The sequence below is a fragment of the Platalea leucorodia genome (assembly GCF_965183815.1).
Source record: "Platalea leucorodia genome assembly, chromosome: 7".
Classification (NCBI taxonomy): domain Eukaryota; kingdom Metazoa; phylum Chordata; class Aves; order Pelecaniformes; family Threskiornithidae; genus Platalea; species Platalea leucorodia.
In genome coordinates this window covers 61,642,914-61,661,981 of record NC_138829.1, presented here as the reverse complement: position 1 = coordinate 61,661,981, position 19,068 = coordinate 61,642,914, and the positions used below count along the sequence as shown (strand labels likewise).

General features: G+C 39.5%; 1 protein-coding gene across 2 annotated transcripts in view; it reads right to left on the bottom strand.

The window, feature by feature from the left end:
• Positions 1-2: 2 nt before the first annotated feature.
• Positions 3-19,068, bottom strand: part of CTR9 (CTR9 homolog, Paf1/RNA polymerase II complex component) — a 39,923-nt gene continuing 20,857 nt past the window's right edge. The window contains exons 25-27 of one of the 2 annotated variants that reach the window (XR_014228824.1): positions 14,828-18,890; positions 6,819-6,915; positions 3-6,138 (exon numbers count right to left, since the gene is read on the bottom strand). Coding sequence is in view for 1 of the 2 variants with exons in the window: in XM_082317952.1 (XP_082174078.1) it covers positions 18,482-18,890 (409 nt within the window). In the remaining variant the exon portion in view is untranslated. Of the gene's footprint in view, positions 6,139-6,818; positions 6,916-9,790; positions 18,891-19,068 lie in introns of those variants that run through there. The other variant, XM_082317952.1, reaches the window with a different exon arrangement.

Genomic DNA, 19,068 nt, shown 5'->3' with positions numbered 1-19,068 from the left:
ATTCTAAATGTGGTCACAGACAAGATTAGACACTACAGAATTGCTGTGACAGGAGGAAAATTAAGGAATTCTGCTGAAGAAATGGTAGGAGTTTGCCTTGTGGTCCAATGTATGCTTTATCAGTGAGTATGTGCTTTTTAACTTCTAATGCTTTGAACTTTCCCCAGGTCACATGCATGTTTTTTAATCAAGCGTCACTGACTATTAGCTGCCTGTTTCTCAAATTGGCAAAAAAACCCCACAAAACTGTTCAATGATGTTGCATTGTACAGGCTTGAAATGTCATCTATTAAATACTCAAAATACCTTACTTCCTAGAACCTTGTCCCTAGTGAAATTTTTTTTTCCTCATTGATACTCAGACTTTCACTGTTGAAAGGTGATGTATTTGTAATGGCAAAACAGTAGCGTCTCCTTGACCGAAACTTGGTTTTGCCAGTGCTGGAAGTGCTTTAGACTGTGTACTGTCTTCTGCATCGTGGGAGATTAAAAAGTGGAGTGTGAGAAAGCTACCAGAGATCATAGAAGGGCTCACTTTGAGGGGAGGGAGAGTTTGCATTTATGCACCTTAAGGTGCTATGGCTGGGGGAGTGGGTCTGGTTCTCTCATTTTGCTGGCAATTTGCTGTGACAGGCAGGTTTCTGAACCCGCAGTTAGAAGTAGCGGCCTCTGGTAACTTAGATTCCTTCAGCGAGTTTCTTCAGATACCTCAGTAACTTGCTGTATGATGTGTAGCCCAGTAAATCAAGGTACCATGCGTCTGCAAATCAAATGCCATTCATAAAGGGTATTTTAACTTCTTGAATTGCTGACAAAAATTCCGTGACACTTAAACACTGTCTCTGCATCTCAGAAATGTGGCTTATCTAGCAGTAAACGGGAGAGCAGGATACTTCTGTGGATTCTAGTTCAATTAGGAGAAAAAGCGCTAACTACAGTGGCTTGAGGTCAGGAGCTGGCTGCTTTTGACGTAGCTGCAAGTTCTGTGTAACAGTGGGGAGCAGTGACATCGTGGGGCCTCCAAAAAAGTTCTTAATGTACGTTGTTCCTTCGAGTCGTGATGCAGACTAATCTTCAACGTATGGAAGTATTTCCTTTGCTATCTGTAGAGTAATACAGTCGATGCTAGATCTACAGCGGCTTCAGAGTTTACCCCTCACTTGATGTCCATTCTTGGGTAGATAAAGATGCTTCTCCAGTGGATGTCCTATATGCTCATCAAGGTTCTGCGGTTAAATACCCTTCATTGGGACAGAGGAACATAAGTATAGTTTCAAGGTTTATTTACTGCTAATTAATGCCAAATTCTGCTGTTTCAGCATTGCAGTTTTACCTGGAGAGTAGTAAGATGCAGTGTAGTGAAATTCAGCATTGTTTCAGTAACAGGGTTGTGTTTCTCAAAGTCTCTTAGTTCTGTTCGTGTGGAAATTTTGCTGTTAGAGCTGATGAGTTCAGTGGTGCATGCCACTATAGTACCGCTTTTTTGTACTTAAGTTAGAGGTTACTAGATAGACAATGCACTTCATTCCCATGTGCTGCAAAGCTGAAGATGGGGAGGAACTACCAAGTGAAAGAACAGTCCTAACCGGTAGTTTCCAACTAAATTTACTGTAGAGGTGACAGAAAAAGGTCATAGTAGAAGGAGGAGTGCAAGTAAAAAGAATTCTGAGTTAAGAGTTGAGGAGAATAGAATCAGAACCTGCAACTAACTTTTTTTTGGCCAAAGTTTTTGAAAAAGGGTAAGCTGGAGATTGTTCGAATAGCATAACTAAGCCTTGTATTCTTGCCCAGTCTAAAATGTAATTACTACGTTCTTACGTACTTGTGCATGGAGGCTTTTGCTGCTTGGCTTGTTTGAAACTAGTCACTGAGTTAGGAACTCTGTTAGGGAAGAGTAAAACTCCTCTTAAGAACTGTGACCAAAAATGTGGAATAGAACATATGCAGTAGAAAATGTCACTAAACTCTATCATGAGACACTTGCAAAATGTACAGGCAGTTAGTATGAACAATCTGGTTTCTTGAAACTGGTATAAAAATGGCTCTTTTAACTGCAGTGTATGTATGTATGTATCAAAATGGTATTTCCGTAGGTAAGGAAGGGGAGCATCTTGGTCTTGAGCTGCTTGTTAAGTTTTTAGTGCTTGACTGCAGTGCTTGTGACTGAGTCAACCTGGAAAAAGGGATGGGTGTTCAGTTGGTCTAACTCTTGTGTGGCTTTTAACTATGAGTTGCATTGTACTTTCAATGTAAACAGAGCGTACTCCATTTTAAACAGTAAAGTCAGTCAAAATTAAACCAATGTAACTGATGAAAAATAATGGCTTTTATTAGTATTAATTTTTTTAAATGTTAGGTGTAACATACACTCACAGGAGGATTGGAAAAGATTGCATATTAAATGCATTTCACACCTGTTAGAAGTTTACCTTCTGAAATGTTGAACGGTTTGCAGTTGCCATTCAGGAAACTTGGCTTCCACGTGTCAGTTGCCTGGTGTACTTGGCAGCTAAGCGCTGAAAAGCGCGTCCATTTAAATGCGTCAATCCATGTCAGATTTAAAGGCCTGGAAGAGGAGTTTGGGCTTGGTAATTGAAAATGAGCAGTCGCTGTGAATTCTCACCTCTTCCAAGAAATAAGCATAATAGTTGGACTGCTCTTCGGTGTCGGCGTTTACACCGGTAGAAGACTAGATCTCTTCTTCAAGCTACAATTGTCCCTGGTGCTTGGTTATGTTAAAATTAGATAGTTCAGGAAAGTGTTCTGATCAAAGTTTCCAAGAGTCAAAACATCTTCGTAACTGCACAGGCATAATTTTTCATGGGGAAGATTGCAGGAAGAAGCCTCACGGGGTTGCAGGAGGAGGAGGGTGGGTACCGAACAAACTTTCTGAGTGTGACTTAGCTGACATGTTTTTAGCAGATGGAAGCTGCCACCTGAATGCTATTTGGAGTTGTTTTTTTCCCCAAAGCCGTGAACAACTTCAAACAATGATTAGGTAACTTCAGCACAGTCTGCAATAACAGTAGTTGTAAAGTTTTAGAATGCATCCAAAACATGGATTATCATAGTTTATGTTGCAATCCAGGCTAGCAACTGCAGTGATGGATAAAAAATGAGTTTATTGCTGGTTCATGCTTATTCTCTAAAATCCCAGAGAGCTGCTGCACCAAACTAAAGGCGAGAGCTTACTCTCATGCGTACCTGGAGAAACCGACATTTATTAACTGTTGCTTGCTCCAGTGCTGACTTCAAATACTGCTCATCTAAGGACCGAGTATGCTGGCGTGTCCTTGTCCTGCGTGCAGGGGGTTCGGAGTATGTGGCACCACTGCTGTCACATGTATTCCCCTAACCCAGAACAAGGCGGGAGGGAGGAGGTTGGTACTTTGACAGCTGATGAACAGCAATAGTGGAACGCATATAATTCCCCGTGTTCCCTGCTGTTCCACCTCTCCCGCTTCGGGATGGGCACTGATGCGGGGCTGTTAGAGCAGTTACCCCAACTGACGTGTGTCTGGCCAAGGTTAACAGCCGAAGGGAAGCAAGGCTGATAACGGGGGGAATAAAGCAGCAATGAGTGCTTTGCACTCTCCTGGAAGGAGGAGGCGGGCTGTAGGAGAAAAGGAGGGTGGTGCTGTGTGCCACCTTATGTTGAAGTAATGGGGAATTGCTGAGGCATAAGTACACTGCTTAAAATGGGGCCTGGGCTCGAGTGTTTTTGGAATAGTCTCACCATGTGAGACCCATGTGTTAATTTTGAAGAGTTGCTTAAGTAATTATTTGCATTGAATACAAACCAGTTTTGAAACCGGTGACTTCATACAATTATAACTTGAATATGGAATATTCAAATATGGAAAATGAAAATTAGAAATTCAAATTCATCTGCTCCCAGAACAACCAAGCCAAGACCTCCAAAGAAAGCTTGCCGTTGCTTCAAAAGCAGCTGCAGGCAAAACCTTTGCTATCAAGTAAGAGCCAAGCAGTTCCCATGTCTCCCTCGATGTGCCCCCATCCAGGTCCTGCAGAATAAGCTTCGCTTCTAAATGGCCACAAATTCTCTGGAACAAAACCAGGCCTCTCCCTCTGAGGTGCGGGGACTGAACAAGATTCTTTAGGTAGGAGTCCCTTGAACGGGGTGGCTTTTAATGTGGTGATGTCGCAGTGCTACAGGCTCATCTGGATTCATTTTATAGCGCCCACATCCATTTCCTCGAACAGATGCCATACAGCCGGTAGTTGGAGACTAGCGAAATGTTATTTTTGAATGAGTTGACTAAGCAGCCATGACAACAGAGTTACACTTGGCATAAATACATGGTTGGAATGAGGAAAGCAGCTATCCGAGTGGGATTTTTATCTTCAAATATTCCAAAGTTTATAACAACATAAATCTTATATTTAGTTTTTGTTTATGCTAGCAGTGAAAGTGCCTGAAGGATCTGATGTGTGAAGTATTCCCAGAATTTTATTATCTAAGAAGCTATGCAAAACACTTAAGTTTGTGAAAGGAAGAGAGATCTTTTAACTGGTTTGATAAAGTATGTGGAGGATGAGGAGTTTATAGAATTTGTTATGTTATAGAATAGATGTGTTTCTTTTTGGTGGGACAAAGTGAAATTTGATAAATGAAGGGTAAGTTAGCAAGAACATGAGAGTTAAAACTGAAATAGAGGTGAAGGTTTGATCTGCATTTCTGTAGTGGTTTTGTTTAGCCCTTTAAGGAATGATTGCATATTCTTTCAGACATCCTAGTCAGTTGAAGATTAAATCGCTTTACGGTGTAGAAGAGTGGGTGACTGGCCCTTCTCAGGGAGGAAGCTTGCAGGCTTAGTTTAAATATTCAAAATAATACTAAATTACACCGAAGCGGGAGTTCACTGCAGTAGAGGCTTGCTTTGTTTCTGCTGTTAGCCAGGGCCAGTACTGTCATCTGCATCGCTCAGGGACCCACGGTATGATCAGATGCTTGAAAATATGTTTCATTGGAATTGGTCTCCTAACATTTTTCCTATGATGTATTAGTCAAATTGTAAGCCCAAAGTCTACGAGGCGCTAATGTACATTCTGAGGAAATGAACTTTGCAGATTCCTGTGATACTATGCTGCTGTTATGATTCAGCGATAAGGTGACATCATACAAGTACAAGTCTGGAGAATCAGTTACAGCTGCTGCTTTAGAAAAGAGTTGCTCTCCACAGCAAAGTCATAAACGAGGTGCCAAGCGTGCGCGTTTGGCCACCTCGGCATTCCTTCTGAGCCAGAGGCGTAAAGCAGGGGAAGTACTTAAGGCCTTTGTCTTGTCTATACGTATAGACACACACACGTGTATTTTGTATGTATGTACGTTATATACATATTAGATATATTGCCATTTATTTGTATTTCTTTTGTTTCTCTTAGACAAATGCCATTCAGTTACTCAATTATTTTAAGCTTGCGTTGCTTGCTGAGTTAATATTGCAGATTCTGATTAATAGTAGAAGCGTTAATACTAATTCCCCTTCCCAGTATGGATACCACAAAACACCAGGAACTGTACTCAGGTACAGCTGATGTTTTGACCTTCAGTATTTTCAAAACACGTAGTGCAGTGAGCCCCTCGGAGACGTGTAGGACGGTCTCGGTTTCATGCAAAGAGAACTGTTGTGAAGCAGAGCCCTACCCCGCCTCCTGCAGGAAGTGCCAAGCGTGACAGAGGAACGAGAGGGAGGGTAGAGATATTGCATTTTTGTTTTTCACTTCCAGCTTTGTAAAAGCTTGACCAGAGATGCTTTCAGGAGGGCATAGATAACGGATTATTCGCTCGGTCAATACATCAGTTTCATTTCCTGCTCCAGTGAACGTTTCCATGGTGACCTGCACTTTCCCATAGCTTTCCAGCTATAGAATTGATGTGATGACAGTACCAACTCGATTAACTTTCAAGACCATGAAGTATTTCCATACAATGGAAGGCCATTCATAAATTCAATTAGAGAAATAGTAGATTTACAATGTTGGTAGGGATCACAGTGCAATAAAAGCCAACCCCCCCCGCATTGTGGCACATACCTTCAATAGGTTAAACCTGTGGAGGCCCACTGAAATCAGTAGGAGTGCACTGGTCGTGGCAGGCAGGTGGCTGGAGTATCTCTGATAAAATATGTCAGTAGTATAAACCATATATATATATATATATATAAAAAAATAAAACATACACTTTATGTTATTCTATTAGCTATCCTTACTGAACTCCTGCCGGTGCAAAGTGCACAGTAATCATGAAGGACTGACAGCTCAATTCAGGGAGGGGGCCAACATCCAAATAATTTAGTATTTTGCATATTCTCCAAGAAGACTCTGCACACTTAATCTGGTTTATAAGAGGAAATGTCATTGATTCGATTCAAACTCTTCCTTTCCCTTTCGCTTTTATAAACAGACTGCTCTTCAGTCAAACAATAGAAATTCAGATAATACTGTTATTTCTGATGTCATGAGAGCTTTGGATTTCATCTTTAAATAGGAAACATTCAAGATAATAAAAGAGATTGAGTTGAATCCTGGTAATCCACCTATTATCTGTGCAGTAAAATACATAATCAGCAGCTGAGAAATAGGACACTGCACCCTGGAAACACTGACTTAAAAGCACAGGCTTTTCTCTAGAACCTAGGGCATGCGTTAGGACAGCTCAGTCGTGCACGTACGGCAAGATGAGCCCTCCGTGATACCGGTACGTACACCCAGAGGGGAAGGCTCCCCCACTCGCTACACCACTATAAATTTGGGTAAGAGTTTAGTTACACACTGTCCTGTCTTTGCGTACTTACCACAAAACTTCTGAGAGCTCCATCTTGATTTCTCAGACGCTAATTTCCTAGGTGCTGTCACAGATGCACAAGAAGTAGTTCTTAAGTTTAGCTGACACTATGGAAAAAAAGCTCAGTGTTGACATTTGCTGAAATAATAGCAGACCTAAAACACACACAAAAAATTTTTTTAGGGAAAAAACCCTAAAAGTAACAAAAAAAAAAAATTCCATAAAAGCCAAAAGGGAACTGGTAGATGAATACCAACTGTATGCAAGGCTGTTCTTGGAAATCTCCCTTTGGAGAGTGTGATCAAGGCTCACATAAACTTGATTCTACTCACTTGTTCTCCGGGGAAAGGAGAGGGGTAAATTCCATCTAAAATTCAAAGCTAATTCCAATGAATAACAAAGATTATGTCTGAGCTACCGTTTTGCTGGGTGGGATTCCTCATTCTTAAATTTAACTATCCAAATGTTGAGTGTCTAGACATCTGTATGCTCCTCAGGCAACAGGCAGAAACAGGTTCCTCAGAAAGTGATTCATGCCACCTACCTTAGATACTGATCTTAGGAGAGGAGGATTTGCCCTCTGGGGATGCCAGTCCATGGGCCTCCATGGGCCTGGGCAAGGCGTCTAGACTGCTAATTTTTAGATGTCTGAAGATAAATGAAATTCATCTAAATCACCTGGCCATATGACACGGAAATGAAATTTGCCGTAATTCTGCATTAACACGTAATTGCCCTGTACTCAAACTGTGAGCTGTCCCGCTGCTCTGGCACGATGAGGCACATCCGTGGTCTGACACCTGCTGAAGGCAGAGCACAACTGTCCCTGAAAAGCGTTGGCATTAATAGGTGCCTGTTGGTTCATCACGACAAAGTTTTTAAAAATACATTTATTGCGTTTTAATAGGACAAAATAAAATGTGAGAATGTAACAGGGAAAAACATCCATCGAAACCCAGTTTCAAACTGTATTGGTGGAACCAGCTAAAACTAGCAGTGTTCTGGAAATGCAAATGCCTAGGTTTCTAGAACTGCTAGAAGTTCAAATCGTTTGAGTTAGCCCATTTGGCTAATATACAGAAGTTACCATTGGCTTTAAAGTTTGCACCCTGGAAAACCTAAGCCCCACTCTGGGGACTAGCTGGGAACACTGAGCCTTTCATACGTCAGCAATCTCCACCACTTTTCAATGCCATTATTAAAAACGGACACCTTATTTCCTGTTTAAATGAAGTTATATGTTCAACTTTCAGTCACTGACTCTTGCGATCTTGTTGGTAGAGGAAAACTTAGGAATCTGATTGATCCAACCCTAAATTTCTCTTTTTTTGTGATCGCAGTCTTAGATTGACTCATGTTTGGGAAAGAAACTTAGAAATCAACATGGGAATTTTCTCTATACGACACTTAGAGTAACCCATTTAATTAGCGTTTTAAATTCAGATATGTGGCCTGTAAGAAAAATGAGATGTGATGCAGGAAATACATACCTTTACATAAGAAAAACAAAAATAGCAATACGCATAAAGAAAACGTCACTTAACGTCTCTAAAATTAATATTTTAAAAAATACCTCCTATCAAATGCTCATTTTATCACATTGGTAATCAATATATACAGATTTATTTTGTCTTTTTGTTTTTCCTTCTTGATTTTTCTTCTTGACGCTTCAGGAGTTTCTCTGAAGCACTGTATTTCCACATCTATAACCCATTCTTTCCCCTTCTCTTCTTTGCCATACTCAAGTAAGTGTTTCTGCCTTTCGACCTTGCTCCTCAGGCCCCTGGCTTTCTCGACGGCCTCTCCAGCTGCTGCAGCCCTGTCTCTTCGACACAGGTCTCTCAGTCCAAGGGAGACAATTAGTATGAAATTCAGAATCACCATAAAGGATAAGCAATCCATGCATACTTCTCCATGCATCACCGTGTGTATGTGCTATTTCCCTCCTCCTCTCTCATTTTCAATCTCAGCCATTCAAAAACGTGAGATGGGTCCATCAAAACCTTAATCTAGAAGGTTGGAATCATAAATCTTGACATATAGTAAAGACTGGTTTGGTTTTATTTGCTTTTCCAGTTTTGCATCTCCAGGGGACTTTGCTTCAGACATTCAAACTTTTCACTGCAACCACAAGGGCTAAAAGCTTTAAAAACAAACAAACAAACAAGCAAACAAACAAACAAGAAAGCCAACCAAACCAAACGCAACCCCAAACCACCAAAGAGTGTTAGTAGTTTTTATTATTCTTGCAGGTGGGGTAAAACCCCAGGTAAAACAAGAATCCGGATCCAATGAGCTGGTGCTACTGAATGCAGAAGCTTGATGCTCTGTTTCTCAGGTACATCTGTTTTAATCAGAGGTACCTTCTGGGAAGTAGACAGCAGTTAAAGAAGTCTTGTAATCTGACAAAAATCACTACATACATTTCGATATCTTTTAATTAAGAAGTTTGCTTTTCTTTAAAGTAAGAATTGCCTGCCCTTGATTCTCTCAGATGGATTTTTAGCTTATTCTTTTCATGCTCTACATGACTGTTCTCCAAGATAACTTTTTTATGGTTATTCTGTGCAACTCCAAGTTGCGTTCAAAATAATTTTTTCCCCACTAGACATTAATCGTGACTGTAATTCCTAAAACTAAAGTGACAAGAGCATTCCCTTTTACATCTCTAAACTTCATAGGTTAATATGAAGTTACATACTAGTGATTTAGTTGTCAAAGTACTGTTACTGCTTTTGTTAATAAATAGCTAAATAAATAAATAAATCGCCGAGTAACGACTTTCTAAACATCATTCCCAAGATCAAGTGTGGATTTACCATAGTCACTACCAGGGGCTACAGCACTCTGCCTCTCCAGGCAGCACGCACACCAGCTCACATGAAAGGGAAGCAGCTTAACCAGTGCATGTCTCCCTCTAACCTCCCCCTCCCCCTCCCCTGGCCCCCTCAAAAGAAAAACTGCAGCCGAATCCTGCTCGCAGTGGTGATTTTTTTGTTTTGTTGGTTTTGGGTTTTTTGGTTTTGTTTAAATATATATCCCATGAGACACTTAAAGCATATACAAGAAAGCATATTCCACGTGTTGATCAAAATCGTCATCCTCATCAGAGAGATGCAAATCTGAAGGATTTCTACTTTCAGAAAAAGAAATCTGGCTATGGAATAACCAGCATTGCCCTATCGTCTCCTATACCCCAAAAGTTATAACACTAGCTCATTTTAGTCATATCAGATTTACCAATTCTTAAAAAGAGATCATAAAAATGCATCCTCTTAACTATTACTAGAAATGACGTCTGTGTTTGTAGCAATTAATAGCATCATGAAACAGTTGACCGGTGAGTTGACAGCAAAGAAAACTACAATTGGGTGTTAAACGAAATCAAAGTGGAAGGCAGGGGGAAGGATACTAAATATTTGGATAAGCCCAACAGTCTAGTGAGATACATTCACTCAACTGCATCTACTGCAGTTCTGATTCACTGATTATGGTATCATCTGTGAGCTTGTAGGTTTGTCTAATGAAGCTCCTCCAGATAATCCACTGAATAGAATTTATGTCAGGATCTACCAGTTGTTTGAAAGTAAAGTATTCTTGATGTGAAGTCTACACCGCTCTGTTCAGCTCTAAGTTTTCTTCTTTTAAATTGTCTCAGGCACGCCTGCCTCCTTTTTCTCTTGACAGTGTTGCTCCTGGTTGTGAGCTTCTGCCCAGGATTTCTCTGCCTCTGCTAGAGCCAGAGACGCCTCCGCTAAGCGTGAAGCACAGATCTGCTTTCTGCTGGGAAGCGTACAGCTTCGGCCTCAGCTGTCAGAGGTCCCAAAGATGAGGTGAACATTTCTATAACCCAGCCTCAAGCACAACTCAAATACTGAAATTTCCTAGACAGTTGTTTAGTTAGGCAGCTTCTTCAAGAAATTCTGCAAGGAAACACGTCTGCAATGTCCCCTGCTGTCAAGGAATGAGGGTTACTCCGGTATGGCTGGAACCCTTTGTACCAGCTACCTCTGAAGTGATTCAGAGCACTACAGGTGCCAGTACCAGAGGAACTGGAACCTTGCAAGTCTTAGTTACCTCAGGCACCAGATAAGTCTTAGTATGCTTCAGGCACCAGGAAAGTGTCTTCTCTTTTCCCTGTACACTAGGAAAGCTAACTACAGCATGATAATTCTGTTAGTCTAAGTTAGTTGTCAGTCTTCCAGTGATGTACAAGCTGCTCATTTATACTCATCTGGGTTTTGGGAGGTTTGTTTTTTTGTGGTTTTTTTGTTCCGCATCTCCCGCCCCCCCTCTCCCCCCCATGATTGGTTTGTGGGTGGTTGGGGGGTTTTTGTTTTGGTTTTTTGTTGTTTGTTTGTTTTTTTTTTTAAACAAATCATCATGGGAGATTTCCACAAACAAAATAAATGCATGTGATTATTTGGCAACCTCAATGATTGTGCAACTCTAACCACAGCCTATGCTGAAGCTATCCAGAAGATATTGATTAATTGCCTACAAAAATACTCTGTAAAAGCAAAGCAGCTTTGCAGCAGTTTACTTAAGACAGGAATTGAATCAAGGCATGCCTGGCCCAAAACCTAGCTCTTCAACATGGAGATCAACAGTGAAGATTAGTTTTTAGCAATAAAGGTTTAATTCTGTAAGACAATTCTGGCCCTAATTTGTTTCCAAGTCACACTCTTGGCCAAGGCTTCAACCTTTCTAATAGTAAAATTATGTGTTTATATTCTTCTGGTTTTAAATTAAACCATTCAAAAACAAACCCAGATCATTTTCACTAGCCTTTCTACTATGAAGGAGGAGAAAGAGCCTGTTGTACATGTTGGAGATAGTATCCTATTATTAATCAAGCAACAATGCTTGCCATTTTATAATCAAGTAAGACACAATTTATGCTCCAAGGACCTTGCAGATCAGACAAAAATGGTCTGACATGAATTATACGAGACTGTATTCTCCTGTTGTGAGATAACAGCTAAAAAAGGGTAAGTCATCTAGAATTTGAGTGAAAAACATTCACCCAATCTGTATTATTCTATTTTTGTAAAGTGATTTTTTTTGCCACAGTAATGACTACACATGCTTTCAATAATCTAATTAAATATAAAAAAATGGTTACAAACAGTACAATAGTTCAGCAAAATGTTACTGCATTATTATTAAAAACAACAACCATAAAAATTAAAGTAATAGTAAATACAAATTTAAAATACAGCTGGAGATCTGAACAAGTTTGGGTTGCGGTATTTTAGGTACTGTACAACTCAGAAGTCATCCTGGCCCAAAGCAGCTTAAATTCTATTCAAGCCACACAAATGAAAGGGGTAAAAAGACTGAGCGAGTGTTCCTCCGCACATAGGCATTAGTGAGAACATGCTACATGAAATTCAGGTCTCCTGATACACAATTTGTAGCCCACCTCCTTGCCCACTATGCTTTCTTAAATATTTCTTAAAAATAACATCAAAGGCAACAATGTACGAAAACAGTAAGAAATACTACATCACTTCAGCTGGAATAAAGAAATGGAACATTCTGCAAAACTACAATTGAAGGTAACTGCTAATGTTTGTAGGCAATTTCCACCAAGACGGTGAGCAACTGAAAATGTGCAATTCTTTTACTAAGACTCATTTCTATGCAAATACTACAGATGTTACCAACCTTTATCTTATGCAAAGCTTGCATGGCAGCCAGCTGATGCGAGCCTTGGGTTCCTCTTGGATCACAGTGCTATTTGACTGACCTGGACGAATCAGCTTAGCTCCATGGTGTAGATACACTATGGCAGTTGAGAGAGCGGTCAAGGCATGTTTTTCTCTGCATGGTCCATTCAAACGTAACTTTCTATTAGGAATGCACGTAACTCCACTGATGATGTTGCTGCTTACACAAGAAAGTACCTCTGCAACTGCAACCACGGAGTGCTGCTGTTATGTGTGAATAACTTTCTGTCTCTAGATGATGTCTTTTGTGATATATTTTTCTATTTTTTTAATGTATATTTTGCTTGATTTTACTGTTACAATTTCCACTCTCTGGTTTCACAGTTGGATAGATCAATAGCTCTTGCATATGCACTAAAAAAAAAATATCCTTTGTCCTGCACTGTTTAAAGACAATGGAAATTGTAACAGTTATGGGCAAAGCGAGTGTGTCTTTGGGCATTAATTATGAATAAGTGAGCGCAAAAGAAAGCCAAAATGGAAGATCCATGTTAGAAATATGGACACCCAAGTAATTAAGTAGCAAGACCATAAATAATGTATCTATTTTAAGAACTAATCTGACACATCATTTCTTTTTGTTTCTTTCCTTCCCTGTCACTTCCAGTAACACCATTTTGGTACATGGCAACACCTGATCACCTTACATCCATAACTCAGCTAATGCTTGTAAGGCTCTTTCGCCTTGCACAAACCATGAACAGCCTACAGACTGAAGAAAGAAACAAGGAATACTCCAAGAAGGAGTTATGGGTTAAGACTCCTACAAGTACACATTAATTTCCCTGATGCAGTGACGATAAAACAAAACAGATGCATGAAGATGAGAGGGATTAGTCTGTATGAATACAGAAAAACCCAGCACATCCAGGTATCCATCTAGGGAAATGCTTTTTACTGTGTAACCAGCATAGTCTTCACCTACGTGGAGCATTTAATAGAAACTCAGCTAAGTTATAATGATCTGAGAGACAGAAGATCTCACCAGAAGTAAGCTCTGATATTGAGAGACAAATTCCAACTTTTGGTAGCTCATCAGGAGAATGATCAAGTTGAGTACCTCTGTTAGACCACCATCAAAAGCAGACAAATATGCCCCAGAAGCAGTCTGTACCCACCATTAAGTGCAAATATGCTTAACAAGTATGTCCTTGCTGAAATTTAGAAATAGGTATGCTGGAAATTAAACATCTATGTCTCTGGAAAGTCAAGATCATTTTGACTAAAATCACCAACTTGAATTCGTGCATGAATATGCTTAGGTCCCACAAACCCAAATGAGACACAATTCCTCTTTCCTTTTTAGTGCTAGAAAATAGCTGCTGACAATAACTCTTCCTCCCCGGCTGGTCCAGGACAGCTTCCCACAAGAAAAAACAATGTTACCTTTTGCTTAGACAGACTACCATGAGAATGTGACATGTACTAGACATAATTTAGTACAGCATGGCAGATACAGGCAGCAGAGCCAGTTTAATGCAGTTTGAACTCTACTGAAAGTTGGAACAAAGCAGAGTTATCTGTCAAGAGTGGAGGCAGATGAAGAGATGCTTCATATTCTCTGATGCATCTTCAGAATTGGAGCATGTGACACTCACTCTAAGGTGCTAAACAGAAACCGATTCTTTGGGTAAAGCAAGGTATTTGTAATTTTAATCAACAAGAAACGGGTGGGATAGGAATGAGACTCTTGAATGCTCATGAACTAAACACAGCACATCTGGAGCTTAAGCAACACCATAACAATGCTGGGGGCATCTCTGAACAGTCAAATACAGGGACATGCATAAGACAAGGATGATAAGTATTTAGAAGCAGCAAAATGGACTCTTCAGCATGTATCATTTCAAATGGAGCTATAAGAAAAAGGTAAACTCAATCAAGTGTGCCAATATGATGTAGTTTGCAGGCCAAATACTTAGCCAGTCCCAGGCTCTGGAAGCTGCAGAGAAAAGAGGAGTTTTTGCCTAAGGGTAAAGGAAAAAATAAAAAGGGGAAGAGAACAACCCAGAGGGACAGATCTATCCCTGACAATAAAATAAACTTAATTCGAAGAAGAACGTGACTATGATGAGCATTCCTAACTTCTCTAGACTAAGGACCAGAGGAAAAAGAGACATGTTACAAGCTGCATGACTATACAACTGTACCTTCTCTACGTTCTGCGGAGACTAAAAAATCCTAAATTTTCAAGTATTTCTAGTATAAACCACACAAAGTTTGAGCAGATGTGTAGACTGAAATTCCCAGATAGGATAGAAATACTACCCACTTTCAGTATACTTACTTTGAATTTCTCTCCTAAGTATTCCCATATTTGGTATTCCCTTAGATTCTGTCTCCAATTCAAATCCTCTTCTGTAGAGCAACTACGGCGTCTAGCTAAATAGTAAAAGACTATTATTAGGAGAGCAGTAAGTACTACTAGCTGAGAAGAATAAGTATTTGGTTACATACCCTTTTTCACATCCACTTTGTCAACTTGTTTTGTTACCCATATTAATACTGGACTTGTCCTTGCTGACTGCAGCTCCAGCTGTAGGAATTTTTCCAGGTAACTTCTGAATTCAAGATTCATTTACTTTAAGTTAGCTACTACTATCCACCAAGGAGATCATCAGAACACTACATGGTAAGAGTAAAGAAACTGCACAAAACAAAGTAAGGAGCAAACTTGTTTCAGAAAGCCTGCAAGTTTTAATATAAAATGTCCACAGTATTAATCAACACCTAATGTAACAGTTTAAATCTGTGCAGGAGGAAAAGGCCTTGCTACAAAAAACACTGCTCTCAACACTGAAATATTTAACATGGAAAGCAACTTATTCCCAGAAAGAGGCCCCTCCTTATAAAAAGAACTGATACAATTTTAGCTGTAGTGCTCCTACCATAGGTCTTGCCCTGTCCAAAGCATTCCTTGGCAGCACATTCCCAAATATATTCCTGCACCTTGCTTCTATGTGGCTAGACTACTGTGGGTTTCAGACTTGAATTAGCAGAAGTGGGCATTTAGAAAGAGAATGAATCAATTTACACACAGATGCCTTGTTATGCAGCAGTGACAGCCACTCCTTCCCACCCAGTACTGACCTGTAAAAGTTTCTCAAAGGGAAAATCTTGAGTAGGTGGATTGAAAAAAACAAAAAATGCACACAAACAAAAAAACCCCTCAAAACTACACAACTCAGCCACTTAATTTTTTTTTTAAGTTACATTTGAAGTGTTTGTTCTGTGAAGGGCCTGGTCTATAAACTTCAGGAATGAGATAATTTTTTTTTTTTTTTAAATCAACTGCTTGCTAACAGCAAACTCTACATGATCCTTTTCTACTGTATTCTAGAGAGATGTGCTCACATGTGAGGAGAGCCAAATGCTAAGCTGCAACAGAGCTCAACAGGAAACACTCTTCATACAGTCGTGCAACTTGTTAGTGGATGCATTACAGAAACTAGGAAAAAACCACTTCTACAGCAATGCAGTATTAAACTTCTAACTCCCTGTATTTTATTCTGGAATAGATTACTCCTATAAATAAAGGAATTTAATAGCTGCAAGCCAACCACCTACTTCAGAAGGCAAGGAATGCTGCCAAGAGAGAATGACGGCAACATTATTCCACCACTGCACTTTCAAAAAACATGCATTAGAAAATATGAATTAAGCTAAAACACAGCTTTCTCTCCAATTACAGCAACATGTGACTTTTTATATAACCTTAATCCTCCTCTTAACCCTCCTAATCAAAGGGAAGCAAAAACAAAAGTTGAAAGCTTTTTCCCCTTTTGTTCAGTAAAAGCAGAGAAAGAGAGAAGTAAAAGCATTCCCTGTCCCCACTCTTTTCCTGTTGATTGGCCTCTGGTGTATCATGCATTTCAAGCCCTTTCAAGTCATAACCTCTTCTTACAAGCCTCCTTTCTGACTGTGGAAAGCTCAAAAAATGCACTTCTTCCTCAGGTAATAGATGTACGGAAACCCCTTTTATTTTACACTTACTGAAAATACTTCTCTCCGACTGGATGTTAGATCTGAAGACCCACTCAGCACTTTATCTAAAGAGCTAACTTTTACCTACAGAAAATATATTTTGCTCCTACAGCACCAAACCAAGACCTTCAGACCTTTCATAAGAAAGATACAATTAAATAACATGATAAAGGTGCCTATGATAGTGGAAATGTATTTAAGGCAGAAAAAAGTTTCTAAGATGCCATAGTAAGTGCCGTACATTTTTTTTCTTCCTACTGTTAAAAGCTGGTTACTCTTATACTTGCCATTGCTGCCAGTGCTCCATTTGTTTCACCTTGCATGTATAACTTTTCCTTAGTTGCATTAGTTTCCTCACGCTTACTTCATAGCTTCATACGTGAAGCGGTGTGACACCAAGCGTACATACCTCATCCATCCACTGCTTCCTTGTGATTCTGAAAGCACCTGGGTCATGATTCTCTTGATGATAGGAGAATCATTTCCTACAAGGGCTACAAATTTTCCTCAAGTGCATGTTTTCAAAGTTAGCTAGCTTCCAGTCTTGGACTGTTGCAAATCTTCCACCTAAGTGACTCTATCAACAAGAAGACTGAATTAAGATTCAGTTTTGCTCTAATCCAACGAGCATAATAGCTGTTCTTCTATTCTGAATGTTACCACGCATGTAAGTTTTAGGTAAGACCACATACAGAAACTTCATACCACACTGAGCCATGAAAAGAAATGTCTCAACTGTTCTACATTCTGCTTTGTCTGCTATGGTTACCAACAGGCCATAAACACATGAAAAAACCATACACAATGAGAACAGCTAATGCTCACAGCAAACCAGAAATAGCAGCATGGGAAACTTATCTTTCAGTCAGTACTTGATGTGAACTTTCAGTAGTGACAATCCAGACCTTCTAAAAACAAAGCAACAGAATTTAGGCTACACAGTCTATTAAAACCAGTACTAATATACTATCCAGATCTATATAATCTTCTCTTAGCAAATGCTTAAAATAGGACTTCATGACCAATGAAAAAAGTTAGGAAAAAAAAATTTTTTGGACTGGTGCAAAAGACTTTTTCAGAACTGTGGGGAGAAATCAGATTCATTTCAGTCTACAACACAGTAATTTTTCATTGTTGTTCCTGAATACATTATATGACAGGACTTAATTCCAGAAGCCATGTACTTAAGCTAAAATAAAGTTAAGACTACCTCCTCAAAACACATTCCTTTGTCAAATTTAACATTTTCCTTTTCTGCTTATACCTTTTAAGGGGCAAAATAAATCACTCCAAGCAAAGGAGGAACAGTTTATTGTGTTACTGGCAACTTTGCCTTTCTCTTTCTTTTTTACCTGCCAATTTAAATATTTCATCTACATCTGCATCGTTACTTTATAAAAATTTCTTTAATATCTGTATCTTTTCAGCTGATTTAACACAAAAACAGAAGCAAAAGAACAAACTCTTGGAAACATAAGGAGTTTTATCATGGCAAATGTATTCTTTAATAGAAAGTAAGAAAAACCTCCCTACTGACCTTTATTCAGAATGAGGAAAAAGATAAATATCCACAGCTCTGCTCCATTTGGTAGGATTTTAAGATCCATCTATGCATGTTTAAGCACAGAATACACAGTTTTAGCCACTCTGGAACCACCTAAACAGAGATTTTATGTTCCATAGTTTTTACATGCATTCCATCCTTGGTGTGCTGATTATAGTACAGGGATTCTGTTCTTCATCTACAGCAGTTTCAATTTAAGAATACACCATAAGCCAACTTAGAGAAACATCCATTAGTTGCTAATAGAAAGAATCACAGGAAGGTCTCACAACAGCTTACTAAAACATTACATTTTTTTTTTAAGTCACAGTTTTCAAATATAAAAATTGGATTTTCGCTATAACTGAAATATATTTACAGGAACATTTTAAAAAGATGGTCTGTAATTTAGGTCTAATCACTGTCATCTGAGCCACCCTCAGACCCCTCATCGTTGGATCCTTCTGGTTCAGATTCGTTACCAGAGCCTCTGCCAGAACCCTCGTTGTCAGATCCTCTCTCAGAATCTCTGTCTGAGTCAGCACTACGAGAAGCTGGGCGAGATTCATTTTCTGAACCACCAGAACGACTTCTCCCCGACTGTACAGACTCATTGTCAGACTGCTCCGAATCTGACCGCCTCCTTTTTCTAGCTGACCTGTCACTGTCGGAATCTTCCTCAGATGGGCGGACGCTGGACCTCCTTGGACTACCTGCCTCGCTACCAGATTTGTTTCTGTTATCAGAATCACTATCAGAAACAATGCGTTTACTGTGCTGCTGCTCCCCATCATCTGAATCACTGTTGCTATTCCTAGCATGTCTGTAGGGAAAAAGAAAAAAAATCCAGTATTAAAAGATGCTATCCTTCACTTAAAAATAAAATGAGACACAAGGATTTGAGTAATGCCAGCGTTATCAGAATGAGAGGAATTAATTTGCAATGCAAAGTCATGTTGTGAGTACAATGAAAGGCTTCTCATTATCTTCGCATTATTTCA